The following is a 25,801-nucleotide window of genomic DNA, read 5'->3' as shown; positions in this document are numbered from 1 at the left end:
AATATTTAATGATTAAATGCTTATTTCTTGGTAGAAAAGGAATCATAAGTAAAAAAAAAAGAATGGAAAGAGGACTTTTATGATTTTATCTACTTCTTTTAATCACTCCATCAGGGCAATCATATTCTTTCCACCAACCGCCAGTCTGCACACACACTATTGTGGGATATTTTAAACAGCCAAAAATGTATCTATGTGTAACCCGTACACACACACACACAAGATGAGACAGTCACAATGTAAGTCAAAAACTGCTTTTATTGAAACAATAAAAGCAGGCAAAAGTACAAACGGGCAAATCCAGTGAAGAGTTGTCGAGGGAAGCGTAGGGTCAAAAGCCGGGGACTCAAAGAGAGTAAAGGGGGCAAATCCGGGAGAGTAGTCGAGGGGAGCGAGGGTCAAAGCCGGGGTAAACAGGATCGAGAGGCGGTAAACTAACAAAGGGAGTAGACAGGGGTACTAGGGGAACGAGGAGCTGGCAAGCTAAGGGGGTAATCAAGAGGAGTTCAAGAGGGATCAAAACTAGACGAGACTAGCGGGGGCAAAGACACGGGAAACTAAATACAATAACCAATCCCCGTGAAACGGATGTGCTGTGGTATTTATAGGGGAAGGTGCAGGTGTAAACAATGAAAGGTGATGAGACGAGTGCAGGTGAAACGAATAAAGGGGTGACAGAGACGAGTGCAGGTGGTCATAATGTTCTGGCCATTGGGAGCGGGCATGTGAGCCCGAGGAGGGAGACCTGCTACGAGCATGAGAGCTCGTAGGAGCAAAACGAGCGTGCGAGCTCGAGGGGGCAAAACGAGCGTGCGAGCTCGAGGGGGCGGAACGAGCGTGGAAGCTCGAGGGGGGCGGAACGAGCGTGGAAGCTCGAGGGGGCGGAGCGAGGGAGCGGGGTTCGTGACACTATGCTGGCTTCAAAACTGATCAGATAAAGAAATCTTGGTAGATAGGATGTTAAGCCAACATTTGATTCAGACATGCCTTGATGCCTTCTTACCTCCAAATACTGCTTGCGAATTCAAAAATGTTCAGGTTTTGCCACATTCAGAGCCTTTAAACACCATACATAGTAGGTGTGGCGGTTAAACAAAATGTGCTCATTTACAAATTGGTCTCACTGTTGAGCTTCTCCCTGGTAAGGAAATGATTCAGTTCAAAGGGTTGATGTGCTTATAACCCAGCACGATTTCTGCTAGCTGTACTCCTCCAGTCGTGCCCATGAAATCGGCTCAGTGCAGCATTACAATTCAAGCCTGCAGCTATGTCAAATCTTAGTCTAGATCAATTATTACCTCCAGCTTCTTATATGAATCTCTGTGTGACAGATGCTGTGATTATATATGCTTGTATCAAAATCCTGTGTTCACGCATGTGAACACTGCTGATTTGTCGTCTTGAGTGTGGAAAGTGGGTGGAGAGGGGATGTGAATATGGTATTTTGGTCCATTTCATTTTTGGGGTATGATGGGGTGAACATGTTAACAAAGAGAACCCTCAACCTAGGGATGTGCTACGGTGGTCAACTAATCGACTAGTCATCCAATAAATGACTATTCAGTTTGTGTGTTTGACTAATAACGTTAATATTTTTAGTTTAACAGGAGACGCAATTCTCAAATGAGAGTGTTTGAGAGACTCAACTTCTTGGAGAGTGTTTTTGTTTGATTATAGCTTGCTGTGTTTAAAAGTGAATAATAGTCAGCACAGTAAAACCCTCTGCAAGAAGTTTTGTCTCTTTATGCTTTAAGTTTTTAAAACAGCCAAGCAACGGTATACTGTTTGCGAACATTCAGACACCGGCCACACCGCTGTGGGAGCTGTTTAGAGGAGCATTTAAATATGAGAATGCTACATGTAAAATGTTAAATAATGTGACATTAAAATGTGTCAATGAAATTATGACTCATTCTTTGAGTAGAATTCACTCTAGATCAATAAAATAAGCTGTTTTAACCACTTGATGATTTAAAGTAATATATACAGTGCATTCAGACCCCTTAATTATTTTCACATTTTGTTATGTTGCAGTCTTATGATAAATCTAGCAAAAACCAGATTATTGATAACTTTGCAAATGTATTAAAAAGAAATAACTGAAATATCACATTAACATAAATATTCAGACCCTTAACTCAGTACTTAGTTGAAGCACTTTTGGCAGCGATTACAGCCTCAAGTCTTTTTGGATATGATGCAACAAGCTTTCCACACCTGGATTTGGGGTTTTTCTGCCATTCTTCTCTGCAGATTGTCTCAAGCTCTGTCAGGTTGGATGGTGACCATTGGTGGACAGCCATTTTCCAGTCTCTCCAGAGATGTTCAATTGTGTTCAAGTCCAGGCTTTGGCTTGGCCACTAAAGACATTCACAGAATTGTCCCTAAGCTTAGGGTCATTTTCCTGTTGAAAGGTGAACCTTTGGCCCAGACAGAGGTCCTGAGCACTCTGGACCAGGTTTTCATTAAGGAAATCTCTGTATTTAGCTACATTTCATTCAGTTCAATCTTCATTTCATCGGACCAGAGAATCTTGTATCTCACAGTCTGAGACTCCTTGCACTGAGGAGAGGCTTCGATCTGGCCACTCTGCCATAAAGCCCAGATCGGTAGAGTGTTGCAGTGATGGTTGTCCTTCTGCAAGTTTCTCCCATCTCCACACATGATATCTGGAGCTCAACCAGAGTGACCATTGGGTTCTTGGTCACCTCTCTTATAGGGCTGGGCAATATGGCCAAAATGTAATATTGTTCGATATCGATATTTATCATGATATACATTTACACATTGCACTTTATTTATTTATTTCAAAGTTGACGGAAGAAAAGAAGAAATAATTAATTCTAAACAGTCACAATAGTCTCTAGAAAACTGCACAGGGTGTCCAGAGACGGCCAAAGCAGTGGGGTCTGTGGGATCTTTTACCAATTTTACCGTCTTTTACCAATTTTATCAATTGAAAATGAATGTTAAAAGATCATCTGTTTGTTCTGAAGCATAGTGATAGTAGTCCAGTATTTGTTGGAATGTTTTTACATTAAAATTAAATATTTTTTTTATATTTCTTAATATTCAGATACCAAAGTATGGGGCATAGAAGCCCTTGTGACTGTGGAATGATGCTGAATGTGGGTTCAGGGGTGTCCCGAGAGAAAATTTTGAAAATGTTTTTTAAATAATACAAAAAAACATTTGTATATTTTCATTAAAGTGAGAGACTAGTCTACCAACTATTAATTTTAGTCTTTCCTTATCCATTCCAGACATCTAATTAATTTTCATAAAATTAGAACAGAAATCGATTTGTTTATTATTAAAGGCTCGTAACATGCTGATTAATAAAGATACATTTAGAAGGGAAAAACATTATGGTCTAAAAGGTGCTTTGAAACCATGCTTACTCATGCAGCGCTTCATGTCTACACACATGCAGGGAAAAGAGGCATCGCGTGCCGAGTGGGACAGGGCAGAAATGATGCATGTTTGTTGCACATCTTTGGGCAGATGTGTGAATGGCTTTTGCTTCATATGGCACATGAGTGAATGGGCACTTGAGAGTATCTGAGTTGATTTGATTCCTTTTGTAGACTAATTAAAACAAAATTGCATTGCATGATCTCACCAGTGTGTTGAATACTGACTGAAAAATTTAAAATAGTAGGTGGAACTTCAGGTCACACCTAGTGATGATGTGGACCAATGGCAGTAAGGTGTTTAGCAGCCGTTTAGAAGTTTTAATAAAAGTTTGCCAGGGCTAGCTGGTCCAAACCACCGAAACGAACGCAAAAAAAACTTTATGGTCAGATTTTGTTCTAAACGACGTCATACCCATTCATTCTTCGATTTTGTATGAAGTATATCTGGGCCTTTACTGATAAATAAGCTAATCACATTTTAGATATAGACATCACCTGTCAATAAATTTGAGAATGTGCATGCACATTAGATATACAAGTCTGGACAATATATATATATATATATTTGTGTAATCTGAGTTAAAGAAGCCCAATTTATGATACCAGTGTAGATTTTACTGCTGATTTGAAATATGTTCCTTGACAAACCATTTTGGAGATTTTGGTCTTTTCCCAATCAATTAGATAGGAGCTGCACTTGGATGCTGCTTGTTTACATAGAAAAACAGCCACCCAGCCTGCCCAAGAGCATTCCAAAGATGGCCGCTAAGTGGACTGACTTGCTAAAAAGTCTGTTGTGACTTAGGGGATTTTTACATTTAGTCACATACATATTCTTTCAAGACAAATATGCAAAAAAACATATATAAAAATAAATAAATACAGCACAGAGCTGTTGGTGTCTTAGACACACTAACGGTATGTGGCCAAATGTAAATAGTCAGATATAAGTCTGATCGATAAAGATGCATGAAGGAACTTAGTGTAAATAGGACCTTAATTTGAGATCTTAGAAATATGTCTCCCCTATTTTGATTATTTCCCACTCTCAGTCTGTTGTCATAAACTGCATTGCTGTTTTCTCATGGTGAAAGGGATTACACTGTCAGTAGAGAATGTTTGGTGTTGACACAGCATGCAGCTTGGTTAGTCCTCTAAATCCCCTGCTGTTCTTGAGACCAAACAGCAAAATCTGCTTATTTTTCAGCCCAACAGCTTTGAGAAGATGAACTAGATAGAGGAAAGACCTGTGTTTGTGAAAGTGAATAAACGCAAAGTTCGTTCTCTGGTTTTAATTAGGAAAAACCTGGTGAGCCAGGAGTGTGCTTCCTTTCTGACAGGTTTTGTCAGCACAACTAAATAAACAATGCATGTTCTACAAGAAATAATATGGAAGTGTTAAAGTAATAGTTCACCCAAGAATGAAAATTCTGACATTATTTACTCACCCTCATGTCATTCCAACCATGTCATAAAGATTCTTTAAAACTTCTCTTGTGTTTAATGAAAAAACAGCATACAGGTTTGGAAGGACATGAGGATGAGTCACAACATTTTCATTATTGGATGAACAACTACTGCTGCTTTTGACTATTAACAAAGCATGTTGCCCCCAATTTAAATAGGTTAAGTTGCCACTGTAAGACTCAACATCCATCACTGCTATATGGTGTTTACCATGTCTTTAACGAGGGCCTGAAATTGACAACAGATGTGAGCTTTACACATGCTTAAGAAGTTTGTCTGACATACAGCTGAAAAAATGTGGAGGGCAGTGATTTAAGATTTTGGTTGCTTCAGACTAGCTGTAGTCCTTTAAGATCAAGTGGTGGAATCAAGGGCTTCACTATCACCTCTTCTGTATTGTGTAGTAGCTTACTTAATGATAATAATTCATGCAAAGGCAATCAATAAGTGAATGACATTGGATTGTTTCTTGCTTGTGCTGTTGAGGAAAATAATCAACATTTTATCTCTTGGAGGTCTCACTTTGCATTGTCTTCTGTGTTTCAAGGCTGCTTTTCTTTCTGTTGTTCATGTAAATCTTACCACTGTATTCTACGACATACACCTTTTACACCTAACTTGAATGTCAAATCTATTTATTTAGTTGAGACATTTTTATTGAATAAATGCTTTTATTGAAACCAGACACATGTAAAATAATGAACTGAAATGTAATTCAGAATGTAAGTAAAAGTGCAAATAGTGAATAGTATAAATGAGGCTTTTAGAATGTGCTGGTTGCCCTATGTTTGATAATGTTGAAGTTTTTTATTCTTAATCCGTTAATAAGCCGTTATTATATTATTCACAGTTTTGTGATGAAGTGTCTTTATTAACTTTGGAATAGCCTACATTAATGCATCATTGTGAATTTATAAGTAGCATAACTCAATTTTATTTTGTCAAATATATTGTTATTATTATTTTCTAATCAGCCAATTGTGTGACAGCAGTGCAATGCACAAAATCATGCAGATACGGGTCAGGAAATTCAGTTTATGTTCACATCAACCATCAGAATGGGTAAAAATTTGATATCAGTGATTTCGACCATGACATGATTGTAGGTGGCAAATGGACTGGTTTGAGTATTTCTGTAACTGCTGATCTCCTGGGATTTTCATGCACAACTTTCTCTAGAGTTTCAAATGGTTTCAGAAACAAAAACATCCAGTGAATGGCAGTTCTGCGGAAGGAAATGCCTTGTTGATGAGAGAAGTCAATGTGGAATGGTCAGACTGGTTCGAGCTGACAGAAAAGCTACAGTAACTGAGATAACTACTCTGTACAATTGTAGTGAGCAGAATAGCATCTCAGAATGCACAACACGTTGAACCTTGAGGCGTATCTGATACAAGAAGACCACATCGGGAACTTTATTAGGACCATAGTGTTCCTAAGAAAGTGCTCAGTGAGTGTATTTTTTTGTATTTTTCCAGTTGATAATTATCTTTTTTATTGAAGTGATAATTACATTCACACTGTCTACATGCTGTTTGCATAACTCTTTTTCTGAGGGGAAATAGAGGTTGATGGACCTATTGCCTTGCATGTTAACAACCTTTCTTGACCTTAATTGGAGAACCCTGACTCCCCCACACCTTTAAGCCCATTTTGGCCATTCTAACAGGTCTCCCCCCTTTTAATCACTTGGCTTCAAAGGCTTGTTTTGATGCCCTGAACCTCTGCTCTCCCCAGAGATTGAAGTCTGCTTGGCCTTGATGCCTGGAGAGGGAGAGAGAGTAAGGGTTTTAGTGAAAGACAACAGCAGAATGCTTAGAGAAAACAGTATGCAAGGTGTCTACAGGGCTGGTCATTATCACAGCACTGAGTGTTTTGCAAGGAGCTGTTCCATAGAACTCTCTCAACACTTCAACAGCCTCCTTTCCTCAAGGGATCATGATTAAAGACACCTGCTGCAAGATCAGTGGAAACCTGGATTGTGCCAAGACTTCTCAAGCAAATACGGCAAGATACAGAGCTACATTTCAATTAAGCAGAGCAGTGGCTTAAATCTTTTTTGAGTTGATACTAAACAAATACCTATACACCAGGGGTTCTCAATGGTGGCAGTACCACCACCCAGTGGGCATTTAAAGGATGCCAGGGGGCGCTGAGAGCAAATTAGCAGAGAGGGGGTTTTAGGTTTGGGGGGCATTTATCAGTCATGTTAATCAAATATCTCGTCAAGTTCCTGTTTGCATTAAAATGTTTATCTAGACTCCATTGTACGGGTTGGGATGCATTTGTACTGCGGTTCATCTGATTCTGAAGTCTGAAGTATCTGGTTTAGCAGCGTCACAACCTCCGCTAATGCACCTGTATGGCTTTGTAGGTGGATATGGCTCAATGGACATAGCAGCACAAGTGCAAAGCAGGTGCGTTTTTACTCACAGACCGGTCTCGAGCTCTTAAAGTGCACCACTGATCATTGCAGCACTGCGAGTACCAGTGAGAAGCACAGCGTGAGACGTGGAAACCATTTGAATTTGGCACAGAATTCTACATGACCACCCTTGAAATTACTATAGTAACACTAACTGTACTTCAGGCAGAAATAGATTCATAATACATATTATCTTATCACTCCTTCTGCTCTATTCAATTTGTCATAGGCTACACTAGGGGAGTGAGGGAATATAATACATTTTTGTTACAACTTTTAAATGTTTATATTTTGTATTTATTGTTTTTACTTGTTTTTAGAGTAGGCCTACTGTTTGTAATTACAAAAATGGCATAATTAGTTTTATAGAAATCATGTTACTAACCTTCACTAACAACAGTAGTGAAGAAAATACATGCTTCCATGTGCTTACTATGGTTTTGTTACAAATACCACTGTTAAACTATACAAATAAATACATTTACATTTTCATAAGGGCAAATGCAAAGTACACTATTTTTTAAAGATGAAACAGAAATGTGTAAATCTTTAAAAAAAAAATAGGCTCAAATGTTTGATTGAGTGTAAGAAATTTTAAATGATTTTGTTTGCTTTCAGAAATTCCAAGAGATGACACATTTGAATCAATAAGGACCTGATGAAAGGAGCTCCAACTCAGTCACACTGTTAGAATAATTTAGTCACATAAATTAGGTGTTAACATTTTACTTTTTATAGATGTTATAGATAACCTTAGTGTTGTTGATACTTGTAAATTTACATCTACATTCAACTTAAATTAATGCTGTAATATAAAATGAGCATTTCAGTGGAATAAAATATACAATATTATTGGTCTTTTCACTTATTTTTTAATATAATAACAATACCACTTTTATAATTAGCTTCTGTCTTCACATTTTCCTTTTATAGGCGCCAGATATACATTTGAAGTCAGAAGTTTACATACGGTTGAAGTCATTAAAACCAATTTTTTTAACCATTCCACAGATTTCATATTAGCAAACTGTAGTTTTGGCAAGTCGTTTAGGACATCTACTTTGTGCATGACATGAGTCATTTTTCCAACAATTGCTTACAGACAGATTGTTTCACATTTAATTGACTGTATCACAATTCCAGTGGGTCAGAAGTTTACCTACACAAGTTAACTGTGCCTTTAAGCAGCTTGGAAAATTCGAGAAAATTATGTCAAGACTTTAGGCAATTAGCCAATTAGGGTAATTGGAGTCAATAGGAGGTGTACTTGTGGAAGTATTTTAAGGCCTACCTTCAAACTCAATGCCTCTTTGCTTGACATCATGAGAAAATCAAAAGAAATCAGCCAAGACCTCAAAGCCAGGACCTCCACAAGTCTGGTTCATCCTTAGGAGCAATTTCCAAATGCCTGAAGGTACCACGTTCATCTGTACAAACAATAGTACGCAAGTACTAATATTAATATAGCTATTGTTAGTTATTATAATACAATTGTAGGCCTAATATAATTCTGTAATTTCTTAATGTATTAATAATAAACATTATTATCATTATTATTTTCAGGCGCTGAAATTCGGCACTGGATTGTGGGTATTGCACACAAATGTAATCAATCCTGCATGTTCCATGCTCATAATGCGGGGAATTTCCACACTGTTTTATTCATTTTAACACTGAGCTGAGAACTGGTAAACCAATCCATATGGGTGAACAAATCAAATCAATAATCGTGGCTTTGTATTTTATCAAACTGTAATTTCACAATCTGTGCAAAAAAAATTGTATCTGTCCTCAACAGTTTCCTGTAACTGTTAACTGTCTTGTCTAATGATACAAAGGCAAAGATCAATAAAACTTCTATCTTCTATTGTTTGCAAATATACAGAAATCTTGTTTAAACCGATTTAATTCACAGACCTCACAAACATGTGGAAATCTGTAGTCTTTCTGTTGAGTGCTCCTATATATTCCTCAAGCGTGTTTTATAATAGCATGGATCATAATAGTGTCCCTCTGAATCACGAATGTTGCACGACGAGTAGTCTGTGGTACTCCAAGCAAGTGATCCGGGCCCAGTAATCTGGAAGTAGTCAGGAGATTGCTTCTGCTGACTGGATCTGCTGGAGAGCGATGCAGTAACCTCAAAGTTAAAGCGCTTCACGTGCGCTAGAAGCAAATGTCATATTCACTGTGCAATGTATGTACAATTAGTTTGATTTTTGTTTTTTACTTTTTTTAGAGAAAATGCGATTACTAATGCGCAGCACAAATACCATTCTTGCTTGCTGAACTACTGTGTGCAATGTTGTTATTTCCTTTTCCTAATCGATTACACTTTGTGCAAATAGTTACTTAAATTTCAAAGCTAAACAGAAACCAGAAGAAACTGCTATATACCCCCTAAAACAAAACAAAAAAAAATGTTAAAATATAATGCTTAATAAAATGTTATGAATTTTTTAGGCAATATATGAATATGCCATTTACTGTTATAATAAATTGTGTGATATATTGGCCATTAAAAAAAAGACAAACATATCCTCTAGTACAAATAAAAAGATACAAAAAATGTTTGGGAATTTGCGTTCACAATCCCCTTGGCTTTAAACATGGGCATTATGCTTCACTTGTAATTTAATATTATTATAATTAAAACAAAAAGGAAGAACAAGCGAAAAGTGTTGTAACTGGTTGGCAGTCTTGGACATCACATCCTTCCAGAGGACAATCATCCTGTGAATAGAGTAGCTTGACCATAAACACAGAGGGGAAGAGGTAGGGCAGAGACAATGGGCTGCAAATTTATAATGAAGAATAACAAGCGCATCCTTTATTGCCCACTCCTCAGTGACCAATACTATCTATTAGCATTGAACTTAAAGTCATGCTGCATTGTTTAAATGTACGGTAGATTGAAAGAGGACCTTTAGTTCGGTGGTAGATAAGCATAACTTATATGCCCTTTGAGAGGTTTTGTTCAAACTCCTTGTGATTCTAGAAGGTGGAAACAATGTTTGCAGGTGTTGAGAACACAATTAGAGAGCACAGAGTCTCCTCAGACTATAAGGTCAGAAGAAGAAAAAAAAGACCAGGCAATGACCAATCTGTGTACACTGAGGTTGATCTTTAATGCCATTGAGTTGGGAGTTAAAAAGGTTTGTTTAAAGGAAGCCTCTAAAGTGGATGCAAATGAGGGGTTTTGTGTTGGAAGATTCTCCTTCACTCTGGTTGACCCACGTAATCCCAGTTTCTCTCTCCTCCTCAATGTGTAATCCTGCCTCATTTATATGCTCGTATAGCTGGTATACATTTCCCTCTTCCATCACCCTCAATTACACATCTACACACAGTGAGCTAATGAAAGATATTTGAAAGCTGTCTAATAGAGAGCAAAAGTGACCGCCCACTGTTTCACAGACCATCTTTTTCCAGAAGTATTTTACCCATTCATTAAAAAAAACTTCAATAAAAATATTTAAGCTTTACATTTAACATTTTAGTTTTATACCAAATAAATCAGCTCTGAGATTAATCACAACACATAAACTTTGATTTTAAAGGGATTTTAATATATTAAATTATCTTTCATCATTTACCTACACATGTTGTTTGAAATTTGTGCACAAATTAAGATCTTGGGCTGAATGTTTGGGACTGACAGCCTCAGTTACCATTCACTGTCATTGCATAATTTTTCCGTACAATGAGAGTTAATAGTGACAATGACCAAATGTTCAAAAAAAAATAGTTTTTTAAAAACATTATGAAATTTAATGAGCAACAACGATTAAATGTAAAACTTTTGACTATCATTTATTGTATACAAAGTATAAAATATTATGTATGATAAGTATATTACAGAATATTAATTTTTATAAACTATTAAATTATAAACAAACAAGTAAGTTGAAAGTAGAGAGACTGATTTGATTACATCATTCCCAAATCTTTGTGTGAGGGCAGTCACTGTTGAGACAGATTGGTACAATTCCTGCTTCCAGTCTCTTTGATTGGTGGATCTCACTTCAGGATTGTGGGTAATGTAGTATTTCCCATTTGTAGGAAATCACACTGTTTTGAGCCTTAGCGTATGACATTATTCAACAACCGCAGAGATCATGGTGGTCCTGTCTTAAAGTTTTATGTTTTTGCTCAAAACAATTGTCTCTCTGTTGCACTCTATATGGAAACCAAACAGTGAAAACAATCCCTACCACTACAATGAATGGTACTCCAAACATGTTTTCTAAGAGAGGCTGTTTGGTGATGGGTTGGATAATAGTTGAATTCTGGTCTGCCAGTTCATAGTTAAACAGCTCCTCTGAAAGTGTTTTTATATACCACACAGCGTTTGTCTACAAAACACTCTTCTCAACATCTTCTCAAAAGAATTGTGCTGATTGTATTTACTTGAGTTAAAACATAAACAGCCTGGGTTTTATTTAGCCTTTTATTATGTGGAGTTATCCTTCCCATTACATTCATCTCTCCTTATTTAAAGAAAACCCCACTTCGCTTTCACAAAGCTTCACTGTGTTCTCATTCAAACAATGCTGCAATGACTGCTTTTGTGGCCACCAGGAACATCACAATTTTAACTGGCTAGAAACGTCTTGGAACTGGGTGACACTTGTGGCAAAAACGATAGGAGTAGCAGGAAGTTAAAGGCATTTATGCTGGTTAGCCTCACACAGTTGGTGATCCACTAGGACAGGGAGAGTCAAATAGAGGTAATTAGCTAGGAATGCTGTAGGTGATAAATTATTCATGACCTCAGACACTAATCAAGATTAGTAGCACCATGCATAACAGGCAAAATGCAATCAGTTTGGCATCTAGCAATAAAGAGCAATTAACCAAGCAAAGAGATAAAAGGAGCTGATTAGTAACAGAAGCCATTAATATTTCACCTTCTTCAGTCTTGGGTTTAGTTTGATTAAAACTAGTGTGATTCAAGTCAAGTCAAGTGGTTTTTATTGTCGTTTCAACCATATACAGTTAGTACAGTACACAGCAAAACGAGACAACGTTCCTCCAGGACCATGGTGCTACATAAAAACAACAAAGGACCAACATAGGACCACGTGAGACTACACAACGAAATAAAATACCTATATAAAGTACATGTGCAAAAAGTACAGGACAGTACAACAAATTACTGACAATGAACAGGACAATAGACAGTGCAGCGCCGACCAGTTGCTCCGATGTCCATGTGTTGCAAAAATCGGGCTTTTTTAACAAAAATAGCACCATTGTGGATCCGGAGTGGCCGCTGCGTGCTACCGCGCCGCCATCTTGGATCCGATTTGTGTTTCACTCTGTCGCAGTAAAAACATTTTTACCTAAGCGACAAAGTGAAAAGTTCATTATTAATGATGCTCACCACAGGGAGCATCATTAAAAATGAATCTTCAACCTCATTGCACTCAGAGTCATACTTACTACCTGCACCGTGCCAAGCTTTTCTCAGGTCTTGTGTGTGGAGGAGTGTGCTTTTTTTTTTTTTTAAATCTTGTTTGTGTAGATCTGAATGAGCTTACATGTTGGTTTGGTGTTTAAATATGTGCCATGACCTCTGGTTGTATTTCTTTTCAGAGCTAATAGGAACAGGAGGGGTGAGAACAGAGAAACCATCCTTTGACCTGAACCCTGAACTACATCCAAGAACTCATGGTAGGTGTTTTGACTTCTTTACATAAAGCATCTGTATTGTCTTAAAGGAATAATTTACTTACAAACAAAAATTGTCATTTTTTACTCACCCCATGTTGTTCCAAACCTTTATGCAGTTATGTTTTTACATGGAACAAAAAAGTTAGAATTTTTTAGAATCTCTATGCTGTTTTTTTTTCCCCCATGCAAGACAGTTACCATGCTGTCCATAAAATGACATGATAAAATTACTCCATAAAATTTGTGCTCTATATTCCAAGTCGTCTGAAACCATATGATAGCCTTATAAGAAACAACAGACCAAAACAAATTTAGGCCGGTATTCACTGAACATATTCCTCTACTACACGCAGATCTCATTATTGATTGGTATCAGTGAGTTTGTTTACATGCACAGCGATACACAGAACATAAACAAATCATAATATCAGAAAATGCAAGAATCCTGCATTTACATTCGATTTCAAATCATCAGATTATTCCCTGCTTTTGATGTCAAACCATAAACAGGCATGTGCACAGCACTTGGAAAGAAGCCGGTAAGAACAGAAGAAAAGGTGTTTACATTAGAGGACGATCATTAGTGGATTTTGCCGATATGATAACTAAGTTGGTAGCCGATTAATTAGCTGATAGTTTTTACGAACACTGATGAGATTTCAGAGCTTAGTGAATAACTTAAATTTCAGCTTGTTGCTCCTACAAAGTGGGGGTGCTTTGCTGCAGGAAGGACTGGTGCACTTCACACAATAGATGGCTGTACAAGAAATTACATTTATGTGGATATATTGTCCTTTTTGAAATTTGACTCCCATTACATGTCAAAGAGCCTCATAAAGATTCTTTAAAATTTGTCATTTGTGTTTTGCAGAAAAAATAACAGCATGGGTTTGGAAGAGTGAGTAAATGTTTCAGTTTCTTCCCAGCATTTGAGTTTTTTATTTTTTTATTTATTTAATTTTTTTTGGATTCTGCATTGCATCCTCCGTGTGCTCAAGAATGCTTTTAGCCTTACAGCTGATGATTACAATCAATACCTCTTGCATTTTACCAATGTAAATGGGATTTGGTCTGCTCAGTGTTCACTGAGATTATATACTGTACATATTAATTGCTTTGTGGATCCATCAATGCAACATTAATTTAGTCCCCCTACAGTCATTTTTGCTTCTATACAGTACAATTTCACTTGCACCATATCCAAAAGATTGTTTCATTACAAAATGAATGCTGAATGCAAATACAGTGAAATCATGCTGTTGACAGTCTTGTTTGGCTGGCTAAGGGCTTTTGGTGCTCAAAGCCATTTTGACACTTGTCAACAGCAGGGGGGTTGTCTTATACAGATACAGCATCTATTATTTCTCTCTGTCATGGCTGTGAGCCGGTGCTCTTTGTGAAGAACTGATTTGCATTGAAACTCAATAAATGTAAATTCCATGCACACTCCAGCAATACACATACGTGGTGCTCGATGTTAAAGGTCCTGCTGACAGAGATACATCACTGCTTAGTTCACCCTGAAATTCGACCCTCAAATGCCAAATAAGCAAAATGTTTTGTTGATGAGGGTTTGACTTTTATTTTTATTTTTGCCCTCTGTGCCTTTAAGTTGCTTTGGTATGTGTCTGAAAAGAGAATACATTTCAACGGAAATCAAATATCCTGTACTTGTTTTTTTTCTATTTGCAACAGACACTGTTTCTTAAAGGGATAGGTCACCTAAAAATGAAAATTGTGTAATCATTCACTCATACAGAGATTGATGGAAAATGTAGAGTGGCCTCTTCAAAGATCTAGTCTGATACTGTGTAGGCACATGTTTAAGTATGTGGACCTGGTGCATTAAATTATGAATTGTCATTTGATATTTTCTCCCTATTCATATGGGACTTTGAGAAGAGTAGGAACTCTCTAATTCAGGGTTATGGAGCTAATTTAACTAGGTGTGTAATATCCGAAGCAATAGTGGCCCTATAAGAGGTTCGTAGGTTGGTAAAGGAGGAAACGGGAAACTTGGGATTGCAATTCAAAGGTAGAACTTTAATTAAACAAACTAAAATTGGCTTTTCAGCAATACACTCATCAGATCAGATCACACTTTTAACAGTCTTTTCTATCAGTTAGCTCTCTCCCCCTCATCTCTGATGTGGTCCTTTTTTTTTTTTTTTTTATTGCTCTGCTCAGTGTTTACTGCAATCATAAACAGGTGTTAGACATTATAGTGCTGGGGTATGTGCAACCTTACCACTTTCTCTCTCTCTCAAGACGAACGCTCGACCACGCCCCTGCTGCCACAGTTACTAAATTAAATTGCAAGAATAACGATTATTCTCAAATCAGTTTTTCCGAACAGGTTCCCCTTATCTGCCACTGCTTGTACAAATATCTAGTGCTTCAGCAAACTAGGTTGAGTCAATTGTTGCTGCTCAAACGGAGCAATATTTTGATCGCACCAGAGGGGAATGAAAGTGCAAATGTCTTACCTTCACTGATGAGCCAAAACATTATGACCACTTGCCTAATATGCTGTTGGTCCTTCGCGTGCCACCAAAACGGCGCAGACCTGCTGAGGCATGGACTCTACAAGACCCCTGAAGGTGTCCTTGGGGATCTGGCACCAAGACATTAGCAACAGATTCTTAAAGTCTTGTAAGTTGCAAGATGGAGCTACCGTGGATCGGGCATGTTGGTCCAGAATATCCCACAGATGCTCAATCAGATTAAGATTTGGAGGCCAGGTAACAGTGTGAACGGTGTGAGTCCTGAACAGTGTGTGCAGTGTGGCAGGGCCTATTATCCTGCTGAAAGAGGCCACTGCCATCGGGGAATGCCATTGCCATGAAGGGGTGTACCTGGTCTGCAACAATGTTTAGGTAGGTGGTACTCGTCAACTAGATAACTGGTAATCAGAAGGACGCTGGTTCGAGCCCCACAGCCATCACCATTGTGTCCTTGAGCAAGGCACTTAACTCCAGGTTGCTCCAGGGTGATTGTCCCTGTAATAAGGGCTCTGTAAGTCGCTTTGGATACAAGCGTCTGCCAAATGCATAAATGTAAATTGAGCAGTTGTACATCACAATTCTCCCAACCATAATGTATACCAAAACTAAATTCCCCCTACATTTTCATATAATTATATCACGGTCATATACAGTCTGTATTTATGCTTACGACTGTCATCACTGAACATATGCACTAAGGGAGCGTCTACAAGCACTATTCTACACCGAAGACCAGAGGTCCTTCTCCAGATGGCATGTTGACAGGCCTGTGAGTGATCACTCATTAAACAAATGGTGTAGTCCAAGCTGTGCTCCATCTGTAGAAGGCTGCTGTTCTCAGTGTTTGCTCTGACAGGAACTGGTGTTAAGTGGGGATGCCAGACACTAGTCTAGAAACAAAGGGCTGTCCACCTATACTGACCCTCACCCTGGATCCAAAATTAACACTGGCCAAGCTCCAAATTAGAGTATTTAATTGCAAATGTCAGTTCCTAAAACGGCTACATGCCAGTTGGAATTACATTCAAAGTCAAACTGTAAGAACAGCCAACATTCAATGATATTAGTGAAGTGATTCAAATCAAAAGACAATCTACAAGTAAACATCTTTTATCGAGGATGCATTTAAAAAACAAAAATGTTCTTCTCTATAACCCCATGTAGTTACACATATGTGAAATATTTCTCTCATTAAGCCACAAAAATATGACTGGGAAAAACATGATTGTGAAAGGTGGCATTTCACAAGGAGACACCGACAGGTCTCACTTATGATGATGCTGCAACTGACACAATCACCTGCACTGTTGGACACTAATGGCATTTTCCCACTGCATGTAACGGCTCGACTCTACTCGCTTTACTTTTTTGAGCTTGCTTTTCCACTGCTGTTTAGTGCCGCCTCAACGTGGGTGGGATTATAGGCTGATCATCATAGTTGCACCGCCTCTACTGCCGCGAAATCATTTCAAATGCAACGATAAACAATAACACGACTGCTATCTGTTAGCTACTAGCTCATTGTGCTGCATAAAGCAGTTGTTGCATGGTGATTTTTTTTTTTTTACACTCAAGTGTGGCCTGGTTGTTTTAGAAGCAAGCTTTCCAGTAGCTGGTCAACTAAATAAAGTGAAGCTTTCAACAGAGTATAGAGTTAACGTACCTTTCTCCATCGCATACTCCAGCCGTTTTGGTGCGGGGGGGATGTTCGCTGTCCTTTTCTGCATATCACACTGCTGTTTTGTGGTCCGTTCTACATAAGGCAGCGGCTCCTTTTAGCTTATCGCGACCGGCCCGCTCTGTTCTCCCGGTCACCAGTCCGCCCAGCACAAAGCGCGTCGGCCCACTGGGTAAATGCCAGATTATTAAATGTCCAGCCCTGTGCTGTAGCTAACTTCAAAACTAGCTATGACCCATGTCAAAAATCAAGAGATGCTGGTAGTGACAATTCTCTCTGACCAGTCAGTGATCTGCAGGGTTTTGATGTCACATTTCAACTTTACAGCAATTTTTTCAAAACATTTTTAATAAAGGTCACATTAAAACTGTACTAAATTTTTTTTAGTACTTTCAAATGCCTTTTATGTAAAGGTTTAACCTTGTCTCAGACCCAGACTTTCAATAATAAACTATGAAAATTCATTATAAATATACAAATTATTACATGTATAAATCTATTTGAATCTAAAACATCTAAACGGAGAGTGAAATAAACATTTTAATATTTCAATACTAATCAATATTTATTGTGCGATTATGATTTATGTCCATTTATTAAAAAATAACTGCCACAGTTGGGGTATAATTTCCACCACACCAAACAATTTTGCCCTTTCCTGTTTGTTTTTTTGTTTTTTTGTTTTTTTGAGCATGGTCTAGATGAATATGATGTGAAGTGATGTTTGAAGAAAACACCCTGATTTCTTTGAGAACAGCAAATAAATCTTCTCACCATGTCTCCTGAAAACCCAAACAGGTTACTCTATACTGCTCAAAATAGTCGCTAAGTCAAAATCTTGCTTTGTGGTCCCATATTTATGTGTTTCTCATATGTATTAATCTCTCTTTTGGTTCTTGGCAAACATACATAGTTTTTCCTGCTTCCAGGAACAACTGAGTCCAAGATGTAATAAGTGAAATTCAGAGCTCAGTCAAAGTGTGGGAGTTTACTGATTGAGTTTGATGTTCTGAAGTTTGTTGTGTGACATTTGGAATGAGGTGAGAAGGGAGGGGAGAAGATATAGGCCCTGTAGGAAAGCAAACGTAACTTGTGGACTCTTTGATTACTTTGTGTTGACATTCAGGACATTATTTGTGTGCAAACTCTTTCCCTTGACAGTTCAGCTCTAAACCTCACTCTGTAGATCATGTCATCTTGACCATCCGTGTTTGTAAGAAACAAGTTGACAACACTAATCTGTAAATTGAATTCTTTAAAACAGATGCACCAATTCTTCGTGCAGTATTTCAGCATAGAACCTTATTTATTTTAACAGTATTTGACAAAAACCCCCACAAAACATGCGCTAAATAAAATTTTAGCACAAACAAGCCACCTTTTCTATATAAATTAGGCTTATTATAGATTGCAACTTATAAATTGCTTTCACACATTTTCCAGAACATTAACTGCAATTTTCAGTCTAAAACAAACTGTTTGAAAATACTGGTAAGATTTGATGCTATGTGTGAACAGAGCACACACTGACATAAGACTGAGGTCATTCAGTTCAAAAATGTCTTAAAATTGGACATAGTGAAATTCAATTTTCAGATTAAAATCTGAAGTCATATGGTGAGCAGCCAATGAAAATCAGCCGCATACGGCCATGACACTGGACCATGAAGATATGGAGATGACGAACAAGTGATAAAAGTGGAGAAAACATTTAACGGCGCTCCCATCCATCTCTCGCTGCAGTCTCCGTCTTTCCACCCAAGACCGCACCTAAATGCACTCAGGCAGTTTCCTTTGCAACATCAGCAACATCAACGGCAGTGGTTCCTAACATCCATGTTTGTTTACGTCTGTCATGCGTCTCTTAGAGCAGAGACGCCTGTTTCCAGGTGAGTTTTTGATCGGATTGACTTGACAGCCGGAGTGATCCTCAGTTGTTTACTGCAATGCTCAGTTTTTCTCTGTAGCTACTTGCGTAGTCGTGTGTGTGTGTGTGTGTGTGTGTGTGTGTGTGTGTGTGTGTGTGTGAGAGATACCAACAGTAGTATTTTTAGATTATGTTCAGATTTTAGAAGTTGTGTAGTGTAATCCAGCCTAAAAGTGCTTCTCTACTTTCGGGAAGATAAAGAAATTTGTCGACTGACAAAATAACTAATTATCTCAGAGTTTAATGGCATTTTGGTGCTGATGTGTGAATGGTTGTAATGCGGGGGGAAAAAAGACAGAAACAACAATGTTCATCAAGATACAGATACAATGATTCTGATTGGTTGAAACGTAGATAAGTTTAGTACATCTCCAAACATTGTGTCCTGTTCCTAACATATCTCACAGACTACAGGTCTGGTAGGTACAGTTCTAAATTAACTACTAGATGACCTAGCCAGGTCACATGTCAGCATTCCATATGAAGGATGTTCTTAGAGTTCGTACTCTACAGCCTCCTCCTCGGGTGCCACATTGTCTCCTTTCTTCTTACTCATGAAACAAAGCAATAATAAAGAACACACATCTTTCTAGCTCAAGGTTACAAGCTGAAAGCTTTGTCAGATTTGGCTTTTCCCCAAAACAAAGAGATAAGATGTACTTTCATCTAGTAGAACTTAACAGTATCTTCCCTAAGCTCAGAGTGTCACAAATGTAGAGTCAGGAATAGTATGTTGATGACCTGCGTTAGGCCTGAGCAAAGTTAGTGAGAGAGAGAATAAAGGCATATACATCATCAAGATAACTTTATGCAACTACATTGTAATGAAACAATTCTACATAAATCAAAAAGGATAATATACACCCCTTTACTGTGTAAATAGCAGATGTGGTACATTTAAAGTGTAAAGGCTATCCAACAATTTTACTGCAATTTGCCAGGTTGCATGTTTGAAAGGGGCTACTAACAAAAGTCAGCACTATTCCTGGTGCAATTAACATTGGGCTATTACCCCTGGCGGATAAAAAAAAAATATGTTTGTGTACATTTGCTAGAAGCGTTGGCAGCAGTAATTCATCAAATGATGGAGAATAGGGTTAGGACCGGGCATATACTTGTATCCAGAAGCTTAGTGTAGTTGAATGCATTTTCAAATTTTATTCATGTTCATGAATTATTCCCCACATTTTTGGTACTCTGCTGCATCCTTCACAACTTGGCTATCAGAACTGGCCTGCAAGTTAGATAGTTTCAGTATGCAAATTATTAAAACGCTGTACACAGTGCATGTGAATAAACAGCGCAACCAGTGGGTGCAGTTTTTTTTTAGAGAATTCCCTCAGAAGGATTTGTTTTTTTATTCCTGTGCTGCATGGTAAACATGCTGTATCTTTAGTCTGCAGATGAGGACAGCGATCCATTGTAATATCGGTGAACTGGAAAATTGTGTGTTCCAATTAATTTGCTGTTTTGAGGTTCAAAGGTCCTGGGAACATTCCCTAAATTAGAATGCATTCATTGTTGGACATTTTATTGCCCAGAAAATATCAGAATCTTATACAGTGTTGGGGTTTTTTGATTTATCAAACAAATGATTGTGCAATTTCTCCATTAAGACCAGAAATATGACATTATTCTTGAAGAGTAACATCAGTAAAAACAGAAGAATGCAAAGGATGCATTAACAATGTTCCTCGTCAGTTTCTAGCAATGTTATTGTCATTTAAGTGTTAGCTAAATAGCCAATTACACAGTACAAGTGGATTAAGTTAGGTTCAATTCAACACAGGGAAAGTCCAGTGCCATGGGAATTCCCTATAGTACTAATGAACTAGTGCTGATGTGATCACACCCACTGTTGGATAAAGAAGCCACACAGTGTTGAGAGGCAGAAAGACACTCTGAAGACTGGGGCTTCAACTAATCAAAGTGTTTTCGATCTCTAAGAGCTTATGATCTTGTGCCTCGCCATGGTCGACCAAAGAAGTTGAGTGCACGTGCTCAGCGTCATATCCAGAGGTCTTGTCTTTGGGAAATAGACGTATGAGTGCTGCCAGCATTGCTGCAGAGGTTGAAGGGGTGGGGAGTCAGCCTGTCAGTGCTCAGACCATACGCCGCACACTGCACCAAATTGGTCTGCATGGCTGTCGTCCCAGTAGGAAGCCTCTTCTAAAGATGATGCACAAGAGAGCCTGCAAACAGTTTGCTGAAGACAAGCAGACTGAGGACATGGATTACTGGAACCATGTCCTGTGGTCTGATGAGACCAAGATAAAATGATTTGGTTCAGATGGTGTCAAGCATGTGTCAGAAACCAAATGAGGAGTACAAAGACAAGTGTGTCTTGCTTACAGTCAAGTATGGTGGTGGGAGTGTCATGGTCTGGGGCTGCATGAGTGCTGCCGGCACTGGGGAGCTACAGTTCATTTAGGGAACCATGAATGCCAACATGTACTGTGACACACTGGGCCGCAGGGCAGTATTCCAGCATGATAATGACCCCAAACACACCTCCAAGATGACCACTGCCTTGCTAAAGAAGCTGAGGGTGAAGGTGATGGACTGGCCAAGCATGTCTCCAGACCTAAACCCTATTGAGCATCTGTGGGGCAACCTCAAACGGAAGGTGGAGAAGCACAAGGTCTCTAACATCCACCAGCTCCGTGATGTCGTCATGGAGGAGTGGAAGAGGACTCCAGTGGCAACCTGTGAAGCTCTGGTGAACTCCATGCCCAAGAGGGTTAAAGCAGTGCTGGAAAATCATGGTGGCCACACAAAATATTGACACTTTGGGCCCAATTTGGACATTTAATTTAGTGGTGTACTCGTTTTGTTGCCAGCGGTTTAGACATTAATGGCTGTGTGTTGAGCTATTTTGAGGGGACAGCAAATTTACACTGTTATACAAGCTGTACACTCACTACTTTACATTGTAGCAAAGTGTCATTTCTTCAGTGTTGTCACATGAAAAGATATAATCAAATAGTTACAAACATGTTAGGGGTGTTCTCACTTTTTTGAGATTCTGTATATATTTTTTTATATTTCTTCATAACATGAAAAGGCACATTTCACAGACTGTTTAATGCTGCATAGAGCGGATAATAAAATGAAATCGTTATTCACTCTCACACCAAATCATGTCATTAATAAACTCTGTAATTGTCTCACGTGATATCCATGTACTGCAAAACTACAGTATGCGTAACCAGTGCTGTACGCTATAATTTTTGTTTAGGAGTGAAACATTTTAGGAGCACAGTCAAAAAGTTAGGGGCACAGTCAGTTTTTTAAAGAACTTACCTGTAACTGTTACATAGGAGTGGTGGTGGTGTAGTGGGCTTAAGCACATAACTGTTAATCAGAAGGTCACTGGTTCGATCCCCACACCCACCACCATTGTGTCCTTGTGCAAGGGACTCCAGGTTGCTCCGGGGGGATTGTCCCTGTAACCACTGCACTGTCAGTCGCTTTGGATGAAAACAAAAAAGCATCTGCCAAATGCGTAAAATGTAAATGTTAAAGGAATATTCAGAATAGAAGTTAAGCTCAATTAACAGCATTTGTGGCATAACTACTATGAAAATTAATTTAGAAACTTTTAAAACTTAAATTTTTTAAAACTTGATATTTTGAACTTTTCTTTAAAAAGAGGCAAAAAGTGAGGTTACAGTTAGTTTTTTTTTTGCTGTGTAATGTGTGTGCTTTTGCTTCACTTTAAAAAAAAAGAAGCAAAAATCAAGGTTACAGTAAGCTTTTTGCCATTTGTTTGTGCGTGCTTTTGGTTCACTTTTTTACAGTGAGGCACTTACAATGGATGTGAATTAAGATTTAAAGATTATTTGACATTACCTACACTACTACTAATGAGTCAATGCTCACACTGTATAGAGCCCGGGGAACACGACGAACCTCCATTTACTAGTACATATGTCAAGATAAAGCCGGCAACATGCGCTTTTTTACTCTTAATCAGTGTATGAAATTAACAAAATTTGTGTACTTTTCAAACATTGGCAGATAATTGAGCTCAACTTCCCACTGACCAGTATATTTCGGACCTCCGTTCGTACCTGTATTTAGCACTGTCCACTTGTGATCAGATCTCCCGAGACTGATGTTAATACCAGGTCTGAACAGGGCAAGAGTGACATTTGACAAGAGATGTTGTTGCTTAGACACAAAGACACCCTTGAAAAAAAGTGGCTCTAAAAATTGAAGTGGCTGGTAAAATTGGGTCAAAAAGTTTAGTTCTCTTACGAGAGGTTCTCTCGTATTGCGTAAGCTAGCTTACGCTACGGGAAAGATTCATCTTTTCTGAGATATTGAAGCCAAAAAATAATCCTTAATTTTGTATCCATTGTCAACGCAGTGCGGCAGCTGCAGACCTTGAGCGGGCTAGCTAGCGAGCTCATTGGTTGCTCTGCGGCAACTGCTGCAGCCTATAGATGAGCTTGGGCGAACTCGCGATCCAATGAGAGGCGTCCGCGCGCCACTGCATCAAAGCCCGCCAAAAGGGCGTGACTAGAGTGCATATAAGCGTAGTTCGTAGGCTGGAACCCCGATTTTCATCTCTTCAGCGAAGCTCTTCGCATCTCTGAACTGGAAGCCGCGCGCCGCTCGAGGGGCATCTAGCAAGCGTGGACAGCGCCGAAGAAGCCGGCCGTCTTCGCCACCTTCAGCCATCCTGCGAGCTACGCCATCCGGCAACGTATCCTTTTTAGAGCAAGCTAAGTTCCTCAGCAAACTTCACAAAAGAGTATTTTTAAAGATGCCTCGCGACTTCCTGCGGCTCATGCCGCGCCCTCTCAGCGCGGAGACCGACACATCATCTGGCGCCTCTGCCTGGGACTGGGGCATGCAGAGCTCGCCTCGCTGACGGCGGATGCGACCTCTGCGAGGAGCTTCGCTGTCGACCCCTGCGGGCTCGACTCGAAGCATGCAAAACCGAGCTGCCAGCCGCTTTCTGTTTCGCGCGCCGAAGAAGCTCGCTCCCAAAGGCTGCCGGAACAGGTTTTAGAAGCTGACTGTCTCGCCGGAGCCCCTCCCTCGAGCATCGCGTTCACCCTCCCCGCCTCGGACGCGCGAGTTGCGCCGAGCGGCCGCGACTGCTGCCACCTCGAGAGCGAGGCGGAGGACAAAGGCTGCTGTTCCATCATGGATTCGACAGCGAGGAGTGGTCACAAGCCTCCTCAATGGCCCAGGAATCCAGCAGGACCCACGCCGAGTCGGCGGGGAACTGATACGCCTCTCACACAGGCCGCCGACCGCCTCGGGCTCGAAGTGGTCACCGCCCCTGAGCAGGCTCCCAACAGACTCGACGGCTGTTTTCTTCAAAGCCGCCACCGCGCGGCGCCGCAGCCCGGCCGCCCCTTCCTGCCGGAACTCCACGCCGAGCTCTCTAAATCGTGGAACGCGCTCTCTCGGCCAGGACTCGATCCCACGCCTCCACCGCCTCGCTTCAGTGGACGGCGCCGCGAGAAGGGCTACTCTTCCATCCCCCGGTCGAGGATTCGGTAGCAGCACACCTTTGCCCGCCCTCCGCGAGATGGCGGTCTAAACCAGTGCTCCCGCCTAAGGCCTGCAGAACTACTTCCGCCTGTGTTGGCCGTGCCTATTCCGCCGCCGGCCAAGCCGCATCTGCTCTGCATTCCATGGCCGTCTTGCAGATCCTCCAAGCGGACCTTCTTCGGGAGTGGGATGAGAGAGGCAGGCACCCAGAGGCTGTTACAGATCTAAGGAGCACGACGGACCTCGCCCTTCGCGCCACCAAAGCTGCAGCCCAAGCTATAGGGAAGTGCATGGCCTCGCTGACTGTAACCGAGAGACACCTGTGGCTAACGCTAGCCGACATGGGAGAAACTGAGCGCTCCACGCTCCTCAACGCCGCCTCTCCGTCCGGTCTCTTCGGTTCCGCTGTAAGTGGCATTGTTGACCGCTTTCGAAGTCCAGAAAGCCACCCAAGCCATGAATCTCTTCCTGCCTCGCCAGCTCCTCTGCAGGCCGCCCACGTAACCAGCCTCCTGCACGAGCATCTTCACAGCGCCCAGTTCAACAAAGCCAGACTTCCCAGCGCCGACAGGGCGGCCGCCCCAGATCGCGCTCAGACAGCCGCCGAGACCACCGCCTCCGCGGCCTCGGCCTAAGATTGCGCTGAAACCTGAACAACTGAAGTCCTCCTAGCTTTGTTGAACAAACGACGGCTCAGTCTCGCCGCGGCCGACCACCGCCAAAGCTTCGCCCCTGTCAGTCCCCTTCTCTCAGGCTACTGCAGTGGTGAATTTAGCAGCCAACAAGCCGGTGACACTGCCCGCTTGCTCAGACTCAAACGCCGCTTTCACGGCGACCCAAATAAATCTTGTAAAGAGCAAACATGTCTTATGTGTGGAAATTGTGCCCACAACCCTGTGTTCGCCCCTACACACAAGCATAACACATCCCGTGCTCCCTATCAGAGCACGCCTCATAAAGTGGTTACTGAACCGCTCGAGCTTCAGAGTCAATGAAGGCGCTCACAAATGCGCGCGGCGCTACCATTCTCTGGCCGCTCTGTCACACCGACCAGCCCTATGTGTAGAAAACGTGCCCACAATCCAGTGTTCACTTCTGCACACAAGCACTGCATGTCTCGTGGTCCCCACCAGAGCACGCTCACATAAAGCGGTTACTGAACCGCCGAGCGCTAGAGTCAATAAATGCGCCCACGAA

The 25,801-nt window shown here is 40.4% G+C and overlaps 1 protein-coding gene across 1 annotated transcript in view; it reads left to right on the top strand.

Moving 5' to 3' along the window:
• Positions 1-25,801, top strand: part of LOC127661856 (tetraspanin-18-like) — a 74,490-nt gene that overhangs the window by 23,322 nt on the left and 25,367 nt on the right. The window contains exon 2 of the mRNA XM_052152787.1: positions 12,907-12,984. Within this exon, the coding sequence (XP_052008747.1) occupies positions 12,982-12,984 (3 nt within the window). The 5' untranslated portion in view covers positions 12,907-12,981. The remainder of the gene's footprint in view (positions 1-12,906; positions 12,985-25,801) is intronic.

This window comes from Xyrauchen texanus, chromosome 21 (genome assembly GCF_025860055.1).
Source record: "Xyrauchen texanus isolate HMW12.3.18 chromosome 21, RBS_HiC_50CHRs, whole genome shotgun sequence".
In the NCBI taxonomy this organism is placed as follows: domain Eukaryota; kingdom Metazoa; phylum Chordata; class Actinopteri; order Cypriniformes; family Catostomidae; genus Xyrauchen; species Xyrauchen texanus.
This window is presented reverse-complemented; position numbering and strand designations above follow the sequence as displayed.